This window comes from Crassostrea angulata, chromosome 9, assembly GCF_025612915.1.
Source record: "Crassostrea angulata isolate pt1a10 chromosome 9, ASM2561291v2, whole genome shotgun sequence".
Lineage (NCBI taxonomy): Eukaryota > Metazoa > Mollusca > Bivalvia > Ostreida > Ostreidae > Magallana > Magallana angulata.
In genome coordinates, this window is record NC_069119.1 from 21,758,578 (window position 1) to 21,779,460 (window position 20,883).

General features: G+C 33.4%; 1 protein-coding gene across 4 annotated transcripts; it reads right to left on the reverse strand.

Moving 5' to 3' along the window:
• Positions 1-3,755: 3,755 nt before the first annotated feature.
• Positions 3,756-18,823, reverse strand: LOC128164225 (probable proline iminopeptidase). Of its 4 annotated transcripts, none has more exons than XM_052827987.1 (8): positions 18,780-18,823; positions 15,380-15,514; positions 14,329-14,452; positions 11,878-12,053; positions 8,846-8,930; positions 8,286-8,473; positions 5,080-5,224; positions 3,756-4,488 (listed from the first exon to the last, which is right to left on the reverse strand). In XM_052827987.1, the coding sequence occupies exons 1-8, from the start codon at positions 18,806-18,808 to the stop codon at positions 4,378-4,380; spliced, it is 993 nt and encodes a 330-aa protein (XP_052683947.1). In that variant the 5' UTR covers positions 18,809-18,823; the 3' UTR covers positions 3,756-4,377. The 4 variants fall into 4 exon arrangements, with proteins under 4 accessions (XP_052683947.1, XP_052683949.1, XP_052683950.1 ...); XM_052827989.1 differs by having other exon boundaries at positions 18,687-18,823; XM_052827990.1 differs by lacking the exon at positions 18,780-18,823 and adding an exon at positions 18,443-18,466.
• Positions 18,824-20,883: the final 2,060 nt, after the last annotated feature.

Here is a 20,883-nt window from a genome sequence, read left to right on the forward strand (position 1 = left end):
TTGAACACATAGTCAAGTAGATTGATAAGTGACACGTTAGTCTTAATGAGTTATCTGCATGATAATAGTACAATTACGTGTACATTCAGATTAGGTAAGGAAGCCTGATGTAGATATCTATTACTAGTGAATGTTTTCTTTCTATTTTTTTACATACATTGTCTGTTCGTGGAACTCACTGATAGTTGTTCATGACAAATCCCGAATAACGATCAAATAAAATTGTTTGTGTAAGAATATAAACAATCCTTAAACTGTTTTAAACTACATTCAAACGCACAATCTAATTAAAATTAGGTCTTTGATCCGCTCCGACAAATTCGATATCGCAAAAATCTAATTTCAATCAGATTATTCTAATCATTATTTAATATTGTTCCGTTCAATGTTCAATACTTATGGTTAGAGATGTTTATTGGGGATTTTATAACATACATTAATTTACACATTTCATATAGACTTTTAAAGAAAAATTCATGAATAGTAAAACAGACAAAAAATCTTTTATTTGATGGTTAATGCAAACACTTATTCTGTCAAGCCAGATACATGTAACATGTATGATTTCTGTCTGCAGTGTTCAATGCCTTCATAATAACATGTTGTAAACCAACAAATTTAAAGAAAGCATTCTATTGTCTGATTTCAAAATGGTGATATCCAATCCAATATATATCAAAAATATCAAATGAACTTCGATTCTCAAAAGTGGTTTGTTTTTTTCCGGGGAAATCAATCTCCCCTTCAGGTCAAATCTTTCGTTATATACATGGGATCCTTTACTTGTATGCAAATAAAATAATGTATTGTTTGTGCCAGATCGATGTTAGTCTTCTTTATAGCACTGGCTACAGAAATAAGTGAACTATAGCAATCGTTATTTTGTTATTGTTGAAAATTGCAATGATCCAACCCGGAAATGCCCTTAAAATTGTGTACCTTAATTCTACATGTATTAAATTTCAGCTTGTATTTTCTAAAGATTTCCTCTATATCCATGTATTCTTTCTGATATAAAGTAATGCCTTGTTTCAAAATGCATACCTGTTAACCCTACCGCATTGCGCGGGAAACTCCCGCAAAACGGCCTAATAGTCTAAAACCTCCCGCATCCAACCATCTAAAACCTCCCGCATCCAACCAATCTCCCGCGCGGGAGACTAATTTCTCCCGCAAACGTTTTTGTCTTCCCAATAACAACCCCCCTCCTAACATCTGAATCTTTACGTGCAAATTTCAGCAACCATGCGGGTTTTTCTGTCATTTTGGCCTCAAAAAACTGCTATGTAGTTTGGATATATCAGAACCCATCCAAGTACTGTCTACTGTGATCACAGTTGCATGCTTTTGACTATTTACTTTTTACCATTACTTCCGGTTTTGACAAAAATCTGTAACGTACGTAATGCAAAGGCCTTATATAAAATAATTGAAAGCTTCAAATATCCCAATTTTACACTGAAACGCCAAAGTAAACAATACACAGCCAGTGGTGTCACTTTACAGGTGCACAGGTAAAGTACCCAAGCCATGTGAAGTGAGCCGTGAGTAATCCTGTCTGGCCAGGGTCAGCCCGGTAGCCAGAAGGTTCATTAGTCCGAAGGCCCACTAGTCCGAAACTCCATGCAGAAATGTTGTGAAAATCAAAAATAACTAAAAAGGTCCGGTTTGATTAATCATTTTCACCTTAACAAAATTAATTTCTTGGAAGTTTGGAAAACAACATCTATACTCTGTCCCAAGATATCCTGCATTCACATTTTGCTTAATTGCATGATATTTATAAATACCTCAGGGTTCAAACGATGTTCATTCAACAGTATGAAAAATTTATAAGATTTTTCAGTCGAAACGCCCCTGCTAGCTTATTTCAGGTTTCGAATGTGATGTCTACCGGGATTTTGTATTTGTATCCACGTCAATCTTTTATGATAGATACAGATGTGTTGGAAAGTTGCAATAAAGATATTTTATCGAGTATGATCATCTTGCAAAGAAACCCCCCAAAAACCATCAACTTGTAAAACAGAAATAATGTTTCATCGAATAAAGTTTACTGATACGTGCCATGTTTTAAGTGCGAAACGAAATCAAATTGAAACAAAACCTAATGGACTTATACATATGTTTGTGTCTCCCACTTGGTGTGAACGTTTATTTGTCTCCCGCAAAAGAAGGGATAGGGGATTGTATACTTTATCATTCTAGAAATAAGAATTAGTATTAATCAGGATTTTTTTTATTTTAAAGCTCGCTGTAAAATTTATCATAACCGAAAATGCACATATAGACGAACGAACGCACAGAGGTAAATTAATATTCCCCACTTAAAGTAAAAGCGGGGGACAATATATGTATAATACATTGAAACAAAACGAATCCTAAAGAATCTACATGAACAGAATAAATAAATAAATAAATAAATAAATAAAAGTTAAAAAAAAAAACCTGAATTACAGACGAATAAAAACGTACAAATATTTTGAAAGGTAAAAAATACATTTAATTTAATTTTTAAAAGCAGCGTGCGAGTTGCTTATATTAGAAAATACATATTGTAAATGGTGTTTAACACGTAGAACTACATGTTCTCTTGGAGGAATATTATTAATGATGCTTGTATACACGTACTTAATTTGCAGCAAATTAAATCCAAATCATACACTTAATTTTTTGATATTTAAAAACAAATCAATTTAATATTAACTGATTAAATTCGAATCATTTAAGCTACCTTTTTGCATTTAGTTTGCTTATGATGAATTTTTACGTGAGCAATTGCTGTATGAAATTCTGGAAATATTTCTCAGAATAATAACATGTGATGCATTCGGACTATAAACCCTCATACTAGTGGACGTCACCGTCTGGCCAGCACTGCATGTCGGTAAAAAACAAAGTGAGTTTGGAAGACTTGAGTGTTTGTACAAGCTACAGAAAAGAGTGTAGCATGTACATGTAGAAGAAGTGTAAAAGCATGTCACATAGTTTTCAAAATTTATAACTATATATTTACATCTACCATGCAGCATTCTCCCTATTTCTTACAAAAACTTACAGTTCATTAATAGCTATAGAAATGGCCAGACTGAAATCTACACGCCCCGTATATCGATTGCGGCTGAAACTAATAGGACTGAAATTGACACGCCCCGTTTATCGACTGGTCGAAACCTACAGCGACCTAAAATAAATCACGGACTGCACGAAATAATCATGATGATATCAGACTCAAAGTCTCACAGGAGACGATTTGGCTTTCTTTTAGCTAATTTACTTAATAATATGTACGTTAACAGTAATTTAGTGAACTTTACTTATACTTTCCATAGTTGAAAAAAAGATGTTAATATAAACAATAAAATGCTTTCTTTGGTGATTCATTCGGGTTATGAAGGTAGCTAGCTAAATCTTAAGCATCTTTAAAGTTGCTTCCTTTTTTAATTAGTTCACAAATCAAAAAATTTAACTGAAATTGATACAAAAGATTTTTTTCTACCCTCTGATGTAAAACTGGAACACCCTTTACTCCCAGAAGAATAAGATATACTTGTATTTCAAATGTTGTCTAAAGTCATCCATGTTTACTTTAACTGCCAATGGATTCTTTAAATAACGATCACGTTTTTTCTTCTTCAAATTCCAAATACAGAATAGTTACCTGGATCAACTTACCTGGATTACCTCCCTTGTCTCGTATGCTCATTAAATTTGACGGATTTTTTTCCAAATCATTTCTAGTAATCAAAAATAAGTTAAACTAATCAGAAAGTTTTATTTCATGTAGAATTAAACACAAAATTAATTACATATATCTTAATTAAAATTTTAGGCCTTATGCAATCATGATTTTTATTCAAACTACTTCAATTTGAGGGCGATACATCTCCTTCGATACAGGGCGAGAGGAGTGATCTCAGCCCCAAGGAATACAATCCTATCTCTAAACAGCTGTCTCACCTAGATATTTATATAGTTCAAAACGTGTGTATTGGGGCTGATACACTACTAGGTATATGATATACATGTAAGACTAATTACGGGAAATCTCTATAATACATATGATTGTACATGTACTTTGCTTTCACTTTACTTCCACAAATCATTCATGTGCAATCTATATTTATTTTCGTCAAAATAATTTTTTCTTTAAATTTCTATCATACCATGCATGCATTTATATGTATTATTTAACAGATCTGCTAAAAGAAATAAACATAACATCATCAAAAATCTCAACAAACTTCTATGTCATTGGAAATTTATCCATGAAAAAAGTATTTTAATTAAATTCATATCAAATAATGCAAATAATTGTTCATCTACACAGACGTTTACAATTTTTCTTTTCTGCGTACTATAATAATTTGTCTTTTTTCATAGAGTTTTATATTTATCTGTGGCATCCAACAAACGAGAAAATATTCCTGGTTCTTTAGCAGAATGTCCAGCATCTGGAACAATATGAAACTCAGCCTCTGGCCATTTCTGAAAATAAGATAACATTCTAAAAAGCAAAAAAAAAAATATAGGTGTCAATGCAAATATTATCTTTTTACAACTTTAAGAGCATGTCTTCCCCCATTTCACTTGGGTGTAACTAATTTTTTTTCTTCTTAAAATTAATAAGTGAATTGGTTTGTATGATTTAAATAATAGCAGAAGTCCTTATTTTACAGAAATTTCACTGAAATTAAATTGAAATTTTTGTACATGTACCAATTTTGTGAAGAGTTAATGTATATTCTACAATACATTTACAAAATACATGTATAGTATTTTGAAACCTGAAGTAGTTAAAAAGTCTAAAACCTTCTCAACATGCTGAGAACTAACGGTACACATTGATCTGCTACTAATGCAATATCATCAATACAAGGTCTATAAAATATAATCAATACAAGGTCTATAAAATATTATCAAATGAATGCAAAGTCTATAAAATGACTCTGTGATAACAATGATTATTACATATTTTCAATGCAGAATATACAGAACTATCAATGATGATGTCACTGGAGTTGGGATCCACCTTAATCAAATTCTCTAAACCACTTATACAAGTACTCCCCAACTTACTTTGTGAAGCAACCAGGCTGTTTCTGCAGGACACACCATATCATATCGACCCTGAACAATAGTGCAGGGAATGTGTCGGATTTTATCCACGTCATCCAATAGCTGGCCATCTTTTTTAAAGAATCCCCCATTAACAAAATAATGGCTGAAAGATTGTAAAAAAAAAGAAAAGAAGAAAAAATTAATTATGAAACAGAAAATAGCGATACAATTGATTTTTAAATAACATGATTGTTAGCTCCTTTATCTTTAACTTAAACATTCTTATAACTCCCTATGTATAAAAATATATACAAGGGTAGATCCCAAATTGAATCATAGTCACCGTATTTTAGAAAATGAAACGTCAAAATTTTCACAACATGAATTTGTTATCTGAACATGAATGAAATGCTTTCTTCAGTGTTTCATGTGGGTATGAAAGAAAAGGCCATGCAGGGACAACTTTTCCTCACTCAATGAACAATGATCATACATGTAACTTTAATTAAGCAACTTTAAAGTTTAATACCAAATCCTGTGGACAATTTAGTAGTGTATATCATGGTTAATGATCCAGACTCTTTTTGGGCTTTTCTCCACGTGCATTCTTAAAGGGGCATGGTCATGATTTTGGTCAAATTTTATATATATATTTTTCTGTTTTTATTATTTACAATGCTTTAGGAATGCATTTCTAATGATCAATTAAAATTTGAGAGTCAGTTGTAGAGTTATAAGCAAGATACAGCGCTCACAATTCTTTGTCATGTAAACAAGGCTCGTGCCCTGTTTTTGTTTGCATAGCTTCAATTTACCAGTAAAATATCTTTTTCAAGCTGGTATGTCTATCTTCTTATCAATTTTGAGCATAAATAAACAGTTCCTAGCATTTAACACATTCTTTTTAGGTCTAAAACTGGAATTTCATGTCAACATTCGAAATGTAAACAAAAGCTTTGTTTACTGACGCACCTTTTACAGGAAATTGGTCTGTTTACAGTGATTATCAGGGAATCAGCAAAATATATAGTGAAAAATAAGTACGGTAGAGCTATAATTATATTAATTAAAATTACAAATTTGCAACACTTTTTGTGGATTTACACCAATTTTTCAAGCATGCAATTATGGCACTTTTGATTTCAAATACATGTAATAAGTAAGTACAACTAATTACACTCTCAATATACATGTTTAACAAAAAGACAATGAGCCACATATCGCTCACCTGTGCAACAATCTGCATGATAAAATCAGCTTAATGAAGTCATAACAATGTAGTATAATACATGTGCATGTAGATCCTACATAAATAAAAATCCATCCCCTCAGATATTCTTATGTTTATAATCAAATCCTTTATTTAACAGGATGATTTTAGAGTCATATCACATGTTGAGCATTGTAGTTCTCAAATATATCCTAAACAATTGTTTGTATATGGCATTTAAACCTACATCAAACTATGAACCCCTTGTGAGGCCCAAGAATCATCCAGGTGCCAAAGTCAAAATTATTTTAAAGAATCGGCAATATGTCAAAATTCTATAACATTTCAGTTTTTGTGAATAATTAAAATGTTTTCCTTAAGTTTGTACTACTCTTTTAGATTTTGAATTTAACCAATTTTAATCTGCATTATCTGAGGTTGCTTTCACTAAAGTTACAGCTTTTCTGGACAAATGGTTTTTACGAAAAAAAATTTGAAGATTTTTCTCTGTATATTCCTAAAATGTAAAAGTTTGACCTCCCCCTTCCCATTGTGGCCCCAACCTACCCATGGGAATAATGATTTGAACAAACTTAAATCTACCTTACCTAATGCTTCCAGATAACTTGTGACACAAGTTTAAGATTTTCTGGCTTTTTGAGAAGAAGATTTTTAAAGATTTTTCTCTGTATATTCCTGTGTAAAATTTCGACCCCCCCCCCCATTATGGCCCCACCCTACCCCTGGGGATCATGATTTGAACAAATTTGAATCTACACTACCTGAGGATGCTTCCACTTAAGTTTCAGCTTTTCTGGTTGATTAGCTTCTGAGAAGAATTTTAAAGATTTACTCTATAAATTCCTATGTAAAAATTTGACTCCCCCCACTTGTGGCCACACCCTACCCCCGGGGTCATAATTTTCACAACTTTGGTTTAACACTACCTGAGGATGCTTCCACATATGTTTTAGCTTTCCTGGCCAAATGGTTCTTGAGAAGAAGATTTTTGAAAATTTCTCAAAAATTTTCAATAATTCCTACTTTTCATCCCTTGAAAAAGGGTGTGGTTCTTAATTTTCACAACTTTGAATTCCATTTGCTTAAGTGTGCTCTGTGCCAAGTTTGGTTGAAACCAGTGGTTCTGCAGAAGATGTTAAAATGTGAAAAGTTTATGAACAGCAGGTGGATGACAGACAAAATGTGATCAGATAACCCCACTTGAGCTTTCAGCTCAGGTGAGCTAAAAATATTTACATTTTGCATGCCTTTTTTGTGTTGTAGTTTCTATATTGTAAGTCATGATATAACTTAATTCAAAATATTAAATAAACATAACTAATATATAAAGTTACTGTAGATTTAATGGATTAAATCCTAGATATAATGTATTTATCACATCTCCACTTCGGAAATTCTAACAATTTCTTTTTGTATGATACATGTATCAAGGCTTGTTCCTATCAATTTTTTATTTCATTTCTTTGTGGATTGTTACAAAGTCTTTCTTATAATTATTGTTACACTTTTTTGTGAGTTTCTGTAAAATATATTTAATAGCATATTTTTTCGATAAGGAAATCAATTAAAAACATGCATATTAAATGTTATTTTGAACAAAAATGTAACAATGAATTGGTAATAACATGAGTATAATCAAAATTATGGTTATAAAGTTAATTTCCTTGAAATTCAAAGTACCTCAGTTGTGCTGTATAATATCCAACAAAGAAAAAAATAAATTCCATACCAGTGTTTTACCTGGTACCTATTATCTGGGTAGATACAATAATATTTCACTTCCAATTTCACTTACTGACTTTATCCATTAACTCTTAAGCAATCATTGCAGTAGACACACACAATTTAGAGAAATTTCTAAAGATATTCATGAATAATACAACGTGATCATACACATTTATTTAGTGAAATTACTAGTAAAAGATATGCATGAACAATACAACTTAAATAATTATAATATAATGCCTGGATTCAACCAAACATAGTAACTCACCATTCAACCCTAGCAAACTGTAAAACCCATTTATCTTCTTCAGCTTTTTTCAACATCTCATCATCAATAAAAATTCTAGAGGTCGCCATCTCCCAGGAGCTCCAGGCTCTGGCAGCACTGACCCGCGTTTTCTCATCCTCACTGGTAAGCCTCCTGTAGTAAGCACTCATTATGTCCCCTCTCTCTACCTTAATTCATAATTAAATAGTATCTAAAAGGTGCTTTTAAAAATTTAAGGTAATACAACGGTTATTGTTTAATTCAACCTTGACTTTGATAAATAACCTTAATCATAAAATTGTGATGTTAAATGTTGAACTTGACTTATGTACATTGTATAAAATTTCCATATGAAAATTAATTTCAAAAGTTGGCAGGCTAGAACATTACATTACAGGTATAAAGTTTGAAAAAAAAAATCAGCAAATTACAAAAAGCTGTTTCAAACAATTAACAAGTATACAATTAAATATTGTATTCACTCAACCTGGATACAAGCTAATGCTTACGAAAACTTAGCCTTGCTGTCAAAAACAAACATTGGGATGAATAAAAAATACCTCAGAAATAGGTTTAAGGTACTCCTCCCATTTATCTGGGTATACAAAACTTGCACCATCTTGGTAAAACCAAACTAGTTCCCGTCTGAAAAAATGATTCAACTGTTAATATAAGATGCCAAATAGAGAAAACAAACTCTAAACTCTGTAAACCTTTGAATTTAGATTTATTTTTAAACAAGAGGCCCATGGGCCACATCGCTCACCTGAGGAACAACAGGTATGATAAAGTCAGCTTAATGGAGTCATAATACAATCTGGACAACATACATTAATACATGTAGATCCTGTATAAATAAAATCCATTTTCCCCCCTTGGAACTCGGATAGCCCTGATTGCTGCCAATATTTACAAGAGCAGACTTTAATCACCGCTCCTGCACATATATAGGGACTCAACGTTACGCAGGCAGGGATGACCGCACACCTACGCAACTCAACAGGTACCAACGTTAACGCAAGCAGAGATAACGCAAGCAGGGATGACCGCACACTTGCGCCAACAGCTCAACCTAACGCAGGCGCCGCAATCACCACCAATACAAGCAGGTATGACCGCACACTTGTATTAATGCGAAACAGGGCAGAAATGACCACACATTCTGTATCGTTGGTTAGAAAAACACGAAGATTAGACAGACCAGGGATGTTAACACCCTCAATATCTCCGTACCTGTTCAAATTTAACCCCAAACAGTCGCTCGGTACAAAGCAATAGACACTGTCCCTATTTATGTGCCGGCCTAAAATAATTCATAGTATCTAAAAATTGGAAATCAAAAATAAACAAACTAATCCAGCCTAACCCAAAACTACTTATGCAAAACAACTTATATACATTGAATATTTATTATTGTATAAAAATAATCATCACAATAATTGGTTAACAGTGGATGCATTAATTAAAATTATCAAGAATCAATAAATCAAGGGCAATAACCCAAAACAGTAATACAAAAAGATTCTAATGAAAAAATAGCTGCCTGCTTCAATTTTATAGTCATATCACATGTTGAGTATTGCAGTTCTCAAAAAGATCCTTTACAATTGTTTATATATGGGATATTTTGCTACATCAAACTCTGAACCTTCTTGTGAGGCCGAAGAATTCTCCTGGAGCCAAAGTCTTAACAATTATAAAGAATCATCTTGCTGATTAGTTTCTGAGAAGAAGATTTTTAAAGATTTACTCTTTATTCCTATGTAAAACTTTAACACCCCCCCCCCCCTATGTGGCCTCACCCTACCCCCAGGGGTCATGATTTTCACAACTTTGAATCTACACTACCTGAAGATACTTCCCACAAGTTTCAGCTTTCCTGGCTGATTAGTTTCTGAGAAGAAGATTTTTAAAGATTTACTCTATATATTCCTATGTAAAATTTTAACACCCCCCCCCCCCCAATGTGGCCTCACCCTACCCCTAGGGATCATGATTTTCACAACTTTGAATCTACACTACCTGAGGATGCTTCCACACAAGTTTCAGCTTTCCTGGCTGATTAGTTTCTGAGAAGAAGATTTTTAAAGATTTACCCTATATATTCCTATGTAAAACTTCGACACTCCATTGTGGCCCAAACCTAACCCCAGGGGTCATGATTTTCACAACTTTGAATCTACACTACCTGAGGATGCTTCCACACAAGTTTCAGCTTTCCTGGCTGATTAGTTTCTGAGAAGAAGATTTTTAAAGATTTACTCTATATATTCCTATGTAAAACTTCGACCCCCCACTGTGGCCCCACCCTACCCCTGGGGGTCATGATTTTCACAACTTTGAATCTACACTACCTGAGGATGCTTCCACAAAAGTTTCAGCTTTCCTGGCTATTTAGTTTCTGAGAAGAAGATTTTTAAAGATTTACTCTATATATTCCTATGTAAAACTTTGACCCCCCATTGTGGCCCCACCCTACCCCTGGGGGTCATGATTTTCACAACTTTGAATCTACACTACCTGAGGATGCTTCCACAAAAGTTTCAGCTTTCCTGGCTGATTAGTTTCTGAGAAGAAGATTTTTAAAGATTTACTCTATATATTCCTATGTAAAACTTTGACCCCCCATTGTGGCCCCAACCTAACCCAAGGGGTCATGATTTTCACAACTTTGAATCTACACTACCTGAGGATGCTTCCACACAAGTTTCAGCTTTCCTGGCTGATTAGTTTCTGAGAAGAAGATTTTTAAAGATTTACTCTATATATTCCTATGTAAAACTTCGACCCCCCATTGTGGCCCCACCCTACCCCCGGGGGTCATGATTTTCACAACTTTGAATCTACACTACCTGAGGATGCTTCCACACAAGTTTCAGCTTTCCTGGCTGTTTAGTTTCTGAGATGAAGATTTTTAAAGATTTACTCTATATATTCCTATGTAAAACTTCGACCCCCCATTGTGGCCCCACCCTACCCCCGGGGGTCATGAATTTCACAACTTTGAATCTACACTACCTGAGGATGCTTCCACACAAGTTTCAGCTTTCCTGGCTTTCTGGTTCTTGAGAAGAAGATTTTTGAAAATTTCTCGAAATTTTTCATTAATTTCTAATTATCTCCCCTTGAAAACGGGTGTGACCCTTAATGTTCACAACTTTGAATCCCCTTTGCCTAAGGATGATTTGTGCCAAGTTTGGTTGAAATTGGCCTAGTAGTTGTTGAGAAGATGTTGAAAATGTGAAAAGTTTACGGACAGACGGACGGACGGACAGACGGACGGACAGACGGACAGACGGACGACAGACAAAATGTGATCAGAATAGCTCACTTGAGCTTTCAGCTCAGGTGAGCTAAAAAACAAAACAAAACTCTATTTGGTGAATAGGGATTAAAATTTGAGTTTAATTATACTTTAATTTCCATTGATTCTGTTTTCATTGCCATTTACTCATTTCTTAAATTTATCAAAAATGAATTTTTGTATCAAAAAATTACCTTCTAGATAAAGATAATCAAGCTGACATTCATTTCTATTTGCCTGTTTGCTTTCTGTAAATATGTACATAAAGCGTTAAAGAATTTCACTTGCCTTCTGAGAGTGAAGATCCCTCTTAATACAAGGGCCTTTACTCTGTCTGGGTGAGTCTCAGCATATGTGAGGGAGAGGGTCGACCCCCAACTGCCCCCAAACACAACCCACTTGTCAATATTGTAGTGCTTTCTGATCCTCTCCATGTCTGACACTAAGTCCCATGTTGTGTTTTCCTGTAATGATAGAGGCATGAAGCAGAGCAAATATATGTTTCCTTTATATTCTTTTTTTCCTGACTTCACAATGTCTGTCCCTCAGCCATTCATATTGATATTAGTTCAACTCACCGAGTCTAGGAATTATTTGCTTATACTTATTGTACATGTATCTGAAAAATATCAATAGACTATAAGGTATGGCTAATAATAGATCTGACCCAAAGATTAAGTTTAGTTTTGATATTACTGATTATTTGAGGCTTGAGATGATTTTTAACCCACATCCTGTTATTATTTTCTAATTACAATTCATTTCTTTCTGAGAGAAGAGCTAGCCTTACATGTAGGTGTTAAGATTGGCCCATTTGCAGTATAAAATGTAAAAAGTTTATGGAAAAATGTGCTCATACAACTGACTTCAGCTTTCAGCTCTTGTTAATAAGAGGCTCTAATAAAGAAATATTTACATCCACCAGGTATTATTCCCTCTATTTCTTATTGAAACTTTAGTTAATTCATAGCTCTATAGAAACAGCCGGACTGTTAATGCGGGTTATGTATTTTTTCTGCAATGTCGCTACCTTTATATCCCGAATGAATCACCAAAGAAAGCATTTTATTGTTTAAGCATATCACTTTCATAGACATTTACTATACATTTTGTATGACATGAAGGTGTCCTAAAATTCACATTTCAGTAAGAGTTATCTCTCTTCAATCACATTTTTTATGTGTTCATTAATTTGAAAATCAAAACTTTCTATTCAATCTCTGCTACTTTCATAGCCATGCTTCCAAAAAGAGTATATAAAGAGCCTCTGTGAACCAGACTAAGTAATCATTTATCTAGTATATTGTAGATGCACTGTAACAAATCATAAAAATAATCAAGGTTATGTGTGACCGTAAAACCAGTTCAATCACCAGCGCCTGAAACATGTTCATTAAAATGCAGCTCAGCTGGTGGAACACCTGACTAGATATCCAAGGGGCCCAAGTTCAAATCTAGGTTTGGTCCATCTCTAATTCTCCTAGCCTTTTGCATATGGATGTGTAACCATACATGTGTAAAGCGATGGAAGAAATAATGACAGACAAGACTGAGATTTGAAACCAGGTCCCCTTAAGCTCTAGTCAAATGCTCTACCAACTGAGCTATCTGGTACTGGCTGGTATTTGAACTGGTCTGATCGACAGTCACATTTCTCCCTCTAAAATGATCTTCTCCTTCAAAGGTCACCCGAGGCTATTCCCCTGGTAGCTAAGCGTTAACCTGTCAGTTCCAAGGGTTGGTACAGCACCAAATGTAATTAGATGGGAGAAATAATAACAGACCAGACCAGGATTCCAATCCAGGCCCCCTGAATCTTCAGGTAGTCAGGCACTTTACCAACTGGCCTATCTGTCACTGGCATTCGAACCGGTCTGCCTGTCACATATGTAATAAAATATATTTACATCTACCCAGTATGATTCCCTCAAATTCTTACTGAAACTTATAGTTAATTTATATAAGGAATAAGGAATCATTCTTTGAGTATTATGAGGTGATAATTTTGGTCGGGGCCTGATCAAATCCAATAAAGGCCGAAGGGCTTTATGATAGATTTGATCACACCCCGACCGAAATTATCACCTCATAATATTCAAAGAATGATTCCTTATTACTTATATTTATATAATTTTTAGCCATTGTGCGATTAAATATTTAAATATAAATAAGCAAACCCCGCTAGTGCCTTAATTTGGCTTTATGACTTATATAGTACAAAATCGATATGTAGCGTTATCACAGGCAAAGACACTGGAAAATGTAAATATAGCTATATAAAAACAGCCAGACTGAAATCTGCACGCCCTGTTTATTGATTGGTTGAGACCTACAGCAGCCTAAGAAAAATCACAGACTACGCATAATTCATAATGATGTTGGACTCAAATTCCCATAAGAGAAAATTTGGCTGTGTCTTTTAGCTAGCATACTGATCCTGTACATGAACAGTAATTTAGTGAACTTTACTTACTTTATCCAATCAATTTATTGTAAAAAGTAAAAATTAATTTGTTGAAAGAAAGATGTAAATATAAACAATAAAATGCTTTCTTTGATGATTCATGCGAGTTATGAAAGTAATTGCAAAATTTTTTTACATAACCCACTAATAAGCCTACTCCATTACACATTATAATGAATATGAAAAAGATTAAATGGATAAGAAAACTTTTTAACTACATGTATACATTGTTTTCATGAAATATGAAAATCAACTGCTGCTTTGTTAAAACCAACCTTAAGCTCTGCTGCAGGTGTGCTTTTTCCACTTCCTCTTTGATCAAACAAAATAATTCTGTACACATCAGGGTCAAAAAATCTTCTGTCTCTGGGACTTGTTCCTCCTCCCGGTCCCCCATGTCTGATACAAATCAATCAACATTATTACAAACATGTATTACCATACTTGTCTAGAATATTTGAATTAAGGTATATTGTTTATCGAAATAAACAATAAAATGAAGCGTAATTTATTAAGGAGTTTCTTTCTCAATATCTCTTTGAGTTTTTTTCTCACCTAATAGCATAGCGCAGTGGGTTAGAGGGTTTACTGCCAATCTGTTAATCATGAGTTCGAATCCCACTGGGGGTTTTACATCTTTTACCCCTCCAAAAATTTTAAAAAGCTATTATTTGGTTACCGGTAAATAGTGTAAAATTTGAAAATTCTGAACCTGGTGAAAGTATTTTAATGTACTTTAATTTGTATTAATATTGACAGATGTCCCATACCACCTTAAGTTATTTGACCAATACATATATAGTCAAAGACAAGCTCACATGTTTGGGTGTACCCAAAGAGTGTATATTTCTGGCATACTAGTGTAAAAACTAAGCAAACAGATGGAACAAAGCTATAGAATGCCAACAAAACAAGAGAAGTTATTCTTAATACAATTGTACCATGTTTATGGCACTTAAAAACAAAGTTGAACCCATTGGTAGCTAAGATACCAACTTGTACACATTCATATGAGTGTATAACTTTTTATGGAAAGCACTTCAGTACATACATTTACATGTTATAAAATTATAATTATGTCTGTTATTAGACTAGAACCTTTCTATTGGTGTCAGGTTCAACTTCTGAAATCTGGGTTGGACATCAGGGTAGGCTTTTAGTCTGCCTGGGGTGCTCTGGTTTGCTCTGGGTCCACTCTAGCAGACTAAAAGCAAATACTGGTTGGACAAGGAAAGCAAACACGGGTCCATTTAGGAACCACTTCCTGTAAGGCTGCATTTGGTTGACACTGTACTACAAACTAAGACATATTTTTTCCCCACTTACACAAAAATCACTGGTTTTCCAGTTTTGTTTCCACTTTGCTCTACATAAATGCTGTGTATATCTGAGACTTTCAGGTACTCTTTGTCAAAAGGCTCTAGCTCTGGATACAGGTCACGTAATTTGCTGGACATAGCTCTAAAAAATAAAAATAAAAATGCATATCATACATTTTTTAAGAATTTGTTTGCCAGTTTTTGCCAATTATATTTCACCAGCATTATCATGGTTATGTCACTAGAAACTATGTACAAAATCCAAGATTTCTTCCTTGACTTCTCATGTCTTTTTATCCCGAAAAACTTACAGGACCGAAAATCGAAAAATTTCTAAGAAAGATTTAAAATGAGAAAATCTGATATCTTTTTTCCATTCAAAAGTCTCTCAGTATGCTTTGCATAATATTTTAATAAAACATTTTGGGAACTTTCATTTCATGTCCATTGCAATGCAAAATCTACTTAGACTTTTTAATTTTAGCTGTATTCTCCAACCTGACAAGATAGGGATGTTTTAATGAAGAAATCCTGGAATTTTTTGATAGTAGTAAATAAATATCATTTAAACCCAGATGTATTTATTAATGCATGTAGTTTAAGAATATGTGCTTTATGTAAACATCTTGGCTCCCAAAATCTTGGGACATACATGTACAATACAATAAAATCCTGATAATAATCTCCAATCCTTAGCAATGTTCAATAACCCTAAATTATCCAGAATTTTTTGATTTGTACCATAAATCTGTCTTTTATATAAATTTAGGCCAGCATTTTTTTATTTTTAGGTTTACAAACAACAAAATGATAAAGTTCCGTAGGAGGAGGAAATAAAAAAAAAAATAAAAATCTTTTTTGACCTACAATTTTTTTATTTTTAGGTTTACGAACCACAAAATTGTAAAGTTCTGTAGGAGAAAAAAAACCTTTTATGACATCATCTTTATTCTAATAATATAATGAATGACAACTTCATGATAGTGGTGTGTAACTGCATCAAGTGTAGCATGTGAAAAGTATGTCGTCTGTGTAACATATCACTGAAATAGTACAATAGAATATTAGACATACAGCTTTATATTGTCTGATATTACATGTATAAATATAGCAATGATCAGGGGTGTGCAATTACAAAATTTTGCCACAAAGTTACTAGCCCAAGATTCAAAGTTACTAGTCAGACTATTGTCGGACATGTCAACATTTCATTTTGCAACTATTTGTGTACTATGCAATTAATTATGTAATGGTAAATTTTAATTGAAAATAACGGAAAATGCACAAACAATAATAATGCAAAATGTGTTTTTTTTTAATTCTCTAGGCAGGTCACTTTAAAATGTGTTCATGAGAATAGTTACTGCAGACATTTATAATACCTCTAATACACTCTCTCTCTCTCTCTCTCTCTCTCTGTAAAATAAATTTTTTAAAAAGCCAATGAATGCATGTGCCAATTCAACACAAAAAGAAAGGGAATCATTTTACAGTGATGTACTTGAAAACAGCTGCACAGGTACATGTGTAACTATCGAAGCCATGTTCAGTGAGGTGTGACTATCTCGTCTAGCCACTGGTCAACACTGTCGGTAAAACTTCAAAGTATGAAACTTACAGCAGAGTGTTTGTAGAAGTTTCTCTGAAGAATGTAGCACGGGAAAAAGATGCGCAAGAAATTTTTAGGCTATCATGACACAAAAAGAGCAGATTTTATGCCTCTTTGATAGCAATGACGATACACTTTACCTACTAGGAAAAATTTGCTGTCGGGGAGAAAAAAAAAGATCTTTTTTTGTAATTTTATTTTTTTTCTAAAAACTCAGAAAACCGAGCGGCGGGTTTGTAAACCTAAAAATAAAAAAATGCTGGCCTTATTTAGTTTTGTAGTGTTAAAATTACATGCATGCAGTTATTCAATGAACTCCTTAGCTTAGTGGTTTCATGCAGAACTACTAAACACTGAGAAAGGGGTTCAATCCTCCGATGCACCGGAATGCACCGGAACGGCCATCTTTTTTTTTCTAATTTGATCTCAACTTGTATATTAATTACTTTATATCCATGGTGGAAAAAAAAGCAATAACTTCGTAAAATGCATGGATGCCATCAGTAAATTTCTTTTCATTTCATTTCATTTATAAAGTTTGAATGATAAATAACATTTTTATGATGAAAAGAATACATTGAGGCTGAGGATCGGAGAATCTTAAATTCAATGTACATCTATATTGACTTCTTTAAATTATCATATAAATATTTGTTTCTTTTAACTTCATAGTTCTTACACTTTAAATTTATATCTTATTTGGTATACATTCCAAACTGGGTATTTTGTTTACATCTTATTTGAGCATAGGCACTTGTTCCTCGGATAAAGTTTATCTTATAGTATAAAAATAACACATATGGTACAGTAGCTAACCCCAAATTACATGGAGTACCCCCTTTCATTTTTGTTTTCAACGAAAAATCAGCTGACAGCAACAAATGTTATTTACCTACAAAGTCATATTATAGCTAGCATGCTTACCTTTATTTTAACAGAGTCCAAACATTGCTCATTGAGTATAGATGTTCATACCAAAGACCTCAAACAGCATTTCAATTACAGTGGTGTCGGAAGCAATTTGAAAGTGGGGGGGGGGGGGCGAAGGTGGCTAGACATACCAAAAAGAAGGGTTATCATTATGGTTACGTCTAACTTTGCAAAAAAAGAGGGGGGGGGGGGCAGCTAAGCCTTCCCTAGCCCCCCCCCCCCCCCCCCCCTCGACTCTGATGCCTATGAGTTAAAGGAAATAATGAGTGCAATTCACGAAAGACGGCAGTCCTTAAAATTAGAAGATACTGTTAAGGCCTACAGGGAAAAACCATCACACTATCTTAACGTTAGGTCGTCATATATGTTATAATACATGTACCGGTACTTTGGTATAAACTATCTCAAGAAACAAGTTTATGTGAATGTGTAGATAGAATGTTCTACCTTTCCCCCATTGCTTCTTCTTAGCATTGGATGTCAACTATCTGCATATGCATGCCTTTTTAAAGAAAAACTACAAACGCTTACGTTTGGATCGGGCAGTGTCATGTCACATGTAGGTAGGTGTGTATGGTAAGGTTAAAATGGGGCACGTGACGTTTACACAGTCGAAGACACGAAAGAACACAAAAATGCAATCTAATATCATGGAGTGTCAATGCATGGTTCAGAATGAACTCACTGTCCTCAAGAAGCATAATATAGCAATGAAAAATACCTTTTTTATTCTATCCCGTTTGCCGCAAAATAAGTCAGTACGGGTAGTACTTACCATATATCCCAAAGTCAAAACCGGAAGTAAATAACATTAAAGTAAACCTAAGACCAGTAACGTTATACAAGTTTGAACTTTTGAAAAACGTACACAAGATAAACTCTATTAAGGTAGTCCATCCATAACTAAGGCGAATTTAACAATTTTGTTTGATCTATATTACACCAAATACGTATTTTAAAGCTATTATGAGGCTGACATAAACCAAACTCGGGTGTTTGTATCTAGTCAATTAAATGAACTTTTTTAAAGAGTTGTCTGCCCTTTAGGAAAAATTAAATAATCACTTTCTGAAAATATATATGGTAAACTATGAATTATTTTAGCATATTCGAAGAAAGGGGAAGCTTTTGCAACTTTTTACCAAGAGAACTGTGAGAAGCTTTTGCAACTTTTTACCAAGAGAACTCTGAGAAGCTTTTGCAACTTTTTACCAAGAGAACTGTGAGAAAATTGCTTGTACTGAAGAAATATATTTAAAAAAACACATTTCTCCTATAGACTTCAATGTTAACTTCTATAGCCTTTAATTAAACTCCTTAAAATCACACTAAGATTTTAGTGATTAAACTTGCAATCAATTAGATATGAAATATGATAGTGGATGGACTACGTATTTAAATTAAGGTTCCTTGACACACCAAAACTTTATTTGATGGATCTATAGAGAATCGCGTTTTTGAAGTGTGATCCCACAAAAAAGGGCGAATTTTAAAACGTTAAGCGACAAAATTACGTTTTAATTCATTATTTGTATTTTTGTAAGTTGAATTTTTTTAATGAAAAAAAATATTAACGTATTGTGCATGTGATATATAGAGAATAATTCATACCCTTTTCCATATCACAGCTTGTATCATGCAGCCTCCATTATCAGCCCGAGAGCTGAAGGCCCGAGGGATGATATTGGTCGAGGGCTGATACAAGCTGTGATATGGAAAAGGGTATCTATTATTATATTGACTTACTTAGAAATAAAATTTTAAAAAAAAACAACCCATCAACTTGAACAAATTGATTTTTCATATATTATTTGAAAAAAGTATGTATATGTACATGTATTTAGTAAATATATGAATTCTATTTGTTTTGTAAGTAAGTCAGTAAGTAAAATAATTTGAATATATAATATATTAACTTGATGAATAAACACCCGGCCCATCGAGCCTATATGTCACTTTATAAACATGAGTATACAAATAATAATAAGTTTACACACTGTTATTTTTTATATAGGATAGATTGTCTGCACATAAAAGCTGAATATACGCTGAATATACGAATTTTGCAGTTTGTCTAGGAAAGTTAGATAAGAGAAATCCAGTGCAGTCAGAGTCTGACATGTTTAGTAATCGATTATTAAAGCCAATACTAGTAAATAATTCGGTTCTAAGTTGTGAATAAGATGTACAATGTAATTGACAAACATGTAGCTACAGAACGGAAATTTCCTCAGGTTTCAAAAGCGAGTTTGAGACTGGCGGAGGGGTTCCAACGATGCTCAAAGAAAGAAATTAAGATGCATGGGAGAATACAACATTCAATTAAGGCATGTAAAACGTCTATTTTGAAATGAATTAAAAGACGCTACAATTTTGTAAGAATGGCCTAACTAAAATAATAATAAATATCAATAGCTTATGAAGACAAAGTTCAATAAGTTATAATTAAGTCGTTATAACGAGTTAAAACTGAACTCGTAAAACGACTGAGATAAGTCGTTACATGTATATTACGATATATTTTAGGAATGAGTAAGTTAGAGTATCTTTTGCGGTACATGCGAAGCATTTATTACTTTTTAAACAATAAAATCATAATGCTTTTTAATGCTTCATGAGGGTGTGAAGGTAACCGGTATTATACATGTAGCTTGCATTGCAGAAAAATACATAACAAGCGCCGGTTAGCAGGTAATTTTTTTTTATACTATTTTACCTGCAATGCTAGCCACCTTCATAACCCGAATGAAGCACCAAAGATAACATTTTACTGTTACAAATTACATTTATTATAAAACATTTACGTCGACAAGAACGTAACACATATATAATACAAACAAATAACCTTATTTACATTTACAACATTTTCAATTTACTGGGTGAGTGCATGAAAATTAATTAATACAAAGTTAAACAATATGATCATGACGTATGGTGAATCATCCAGCAAATAAGAAAATACATTACATAAA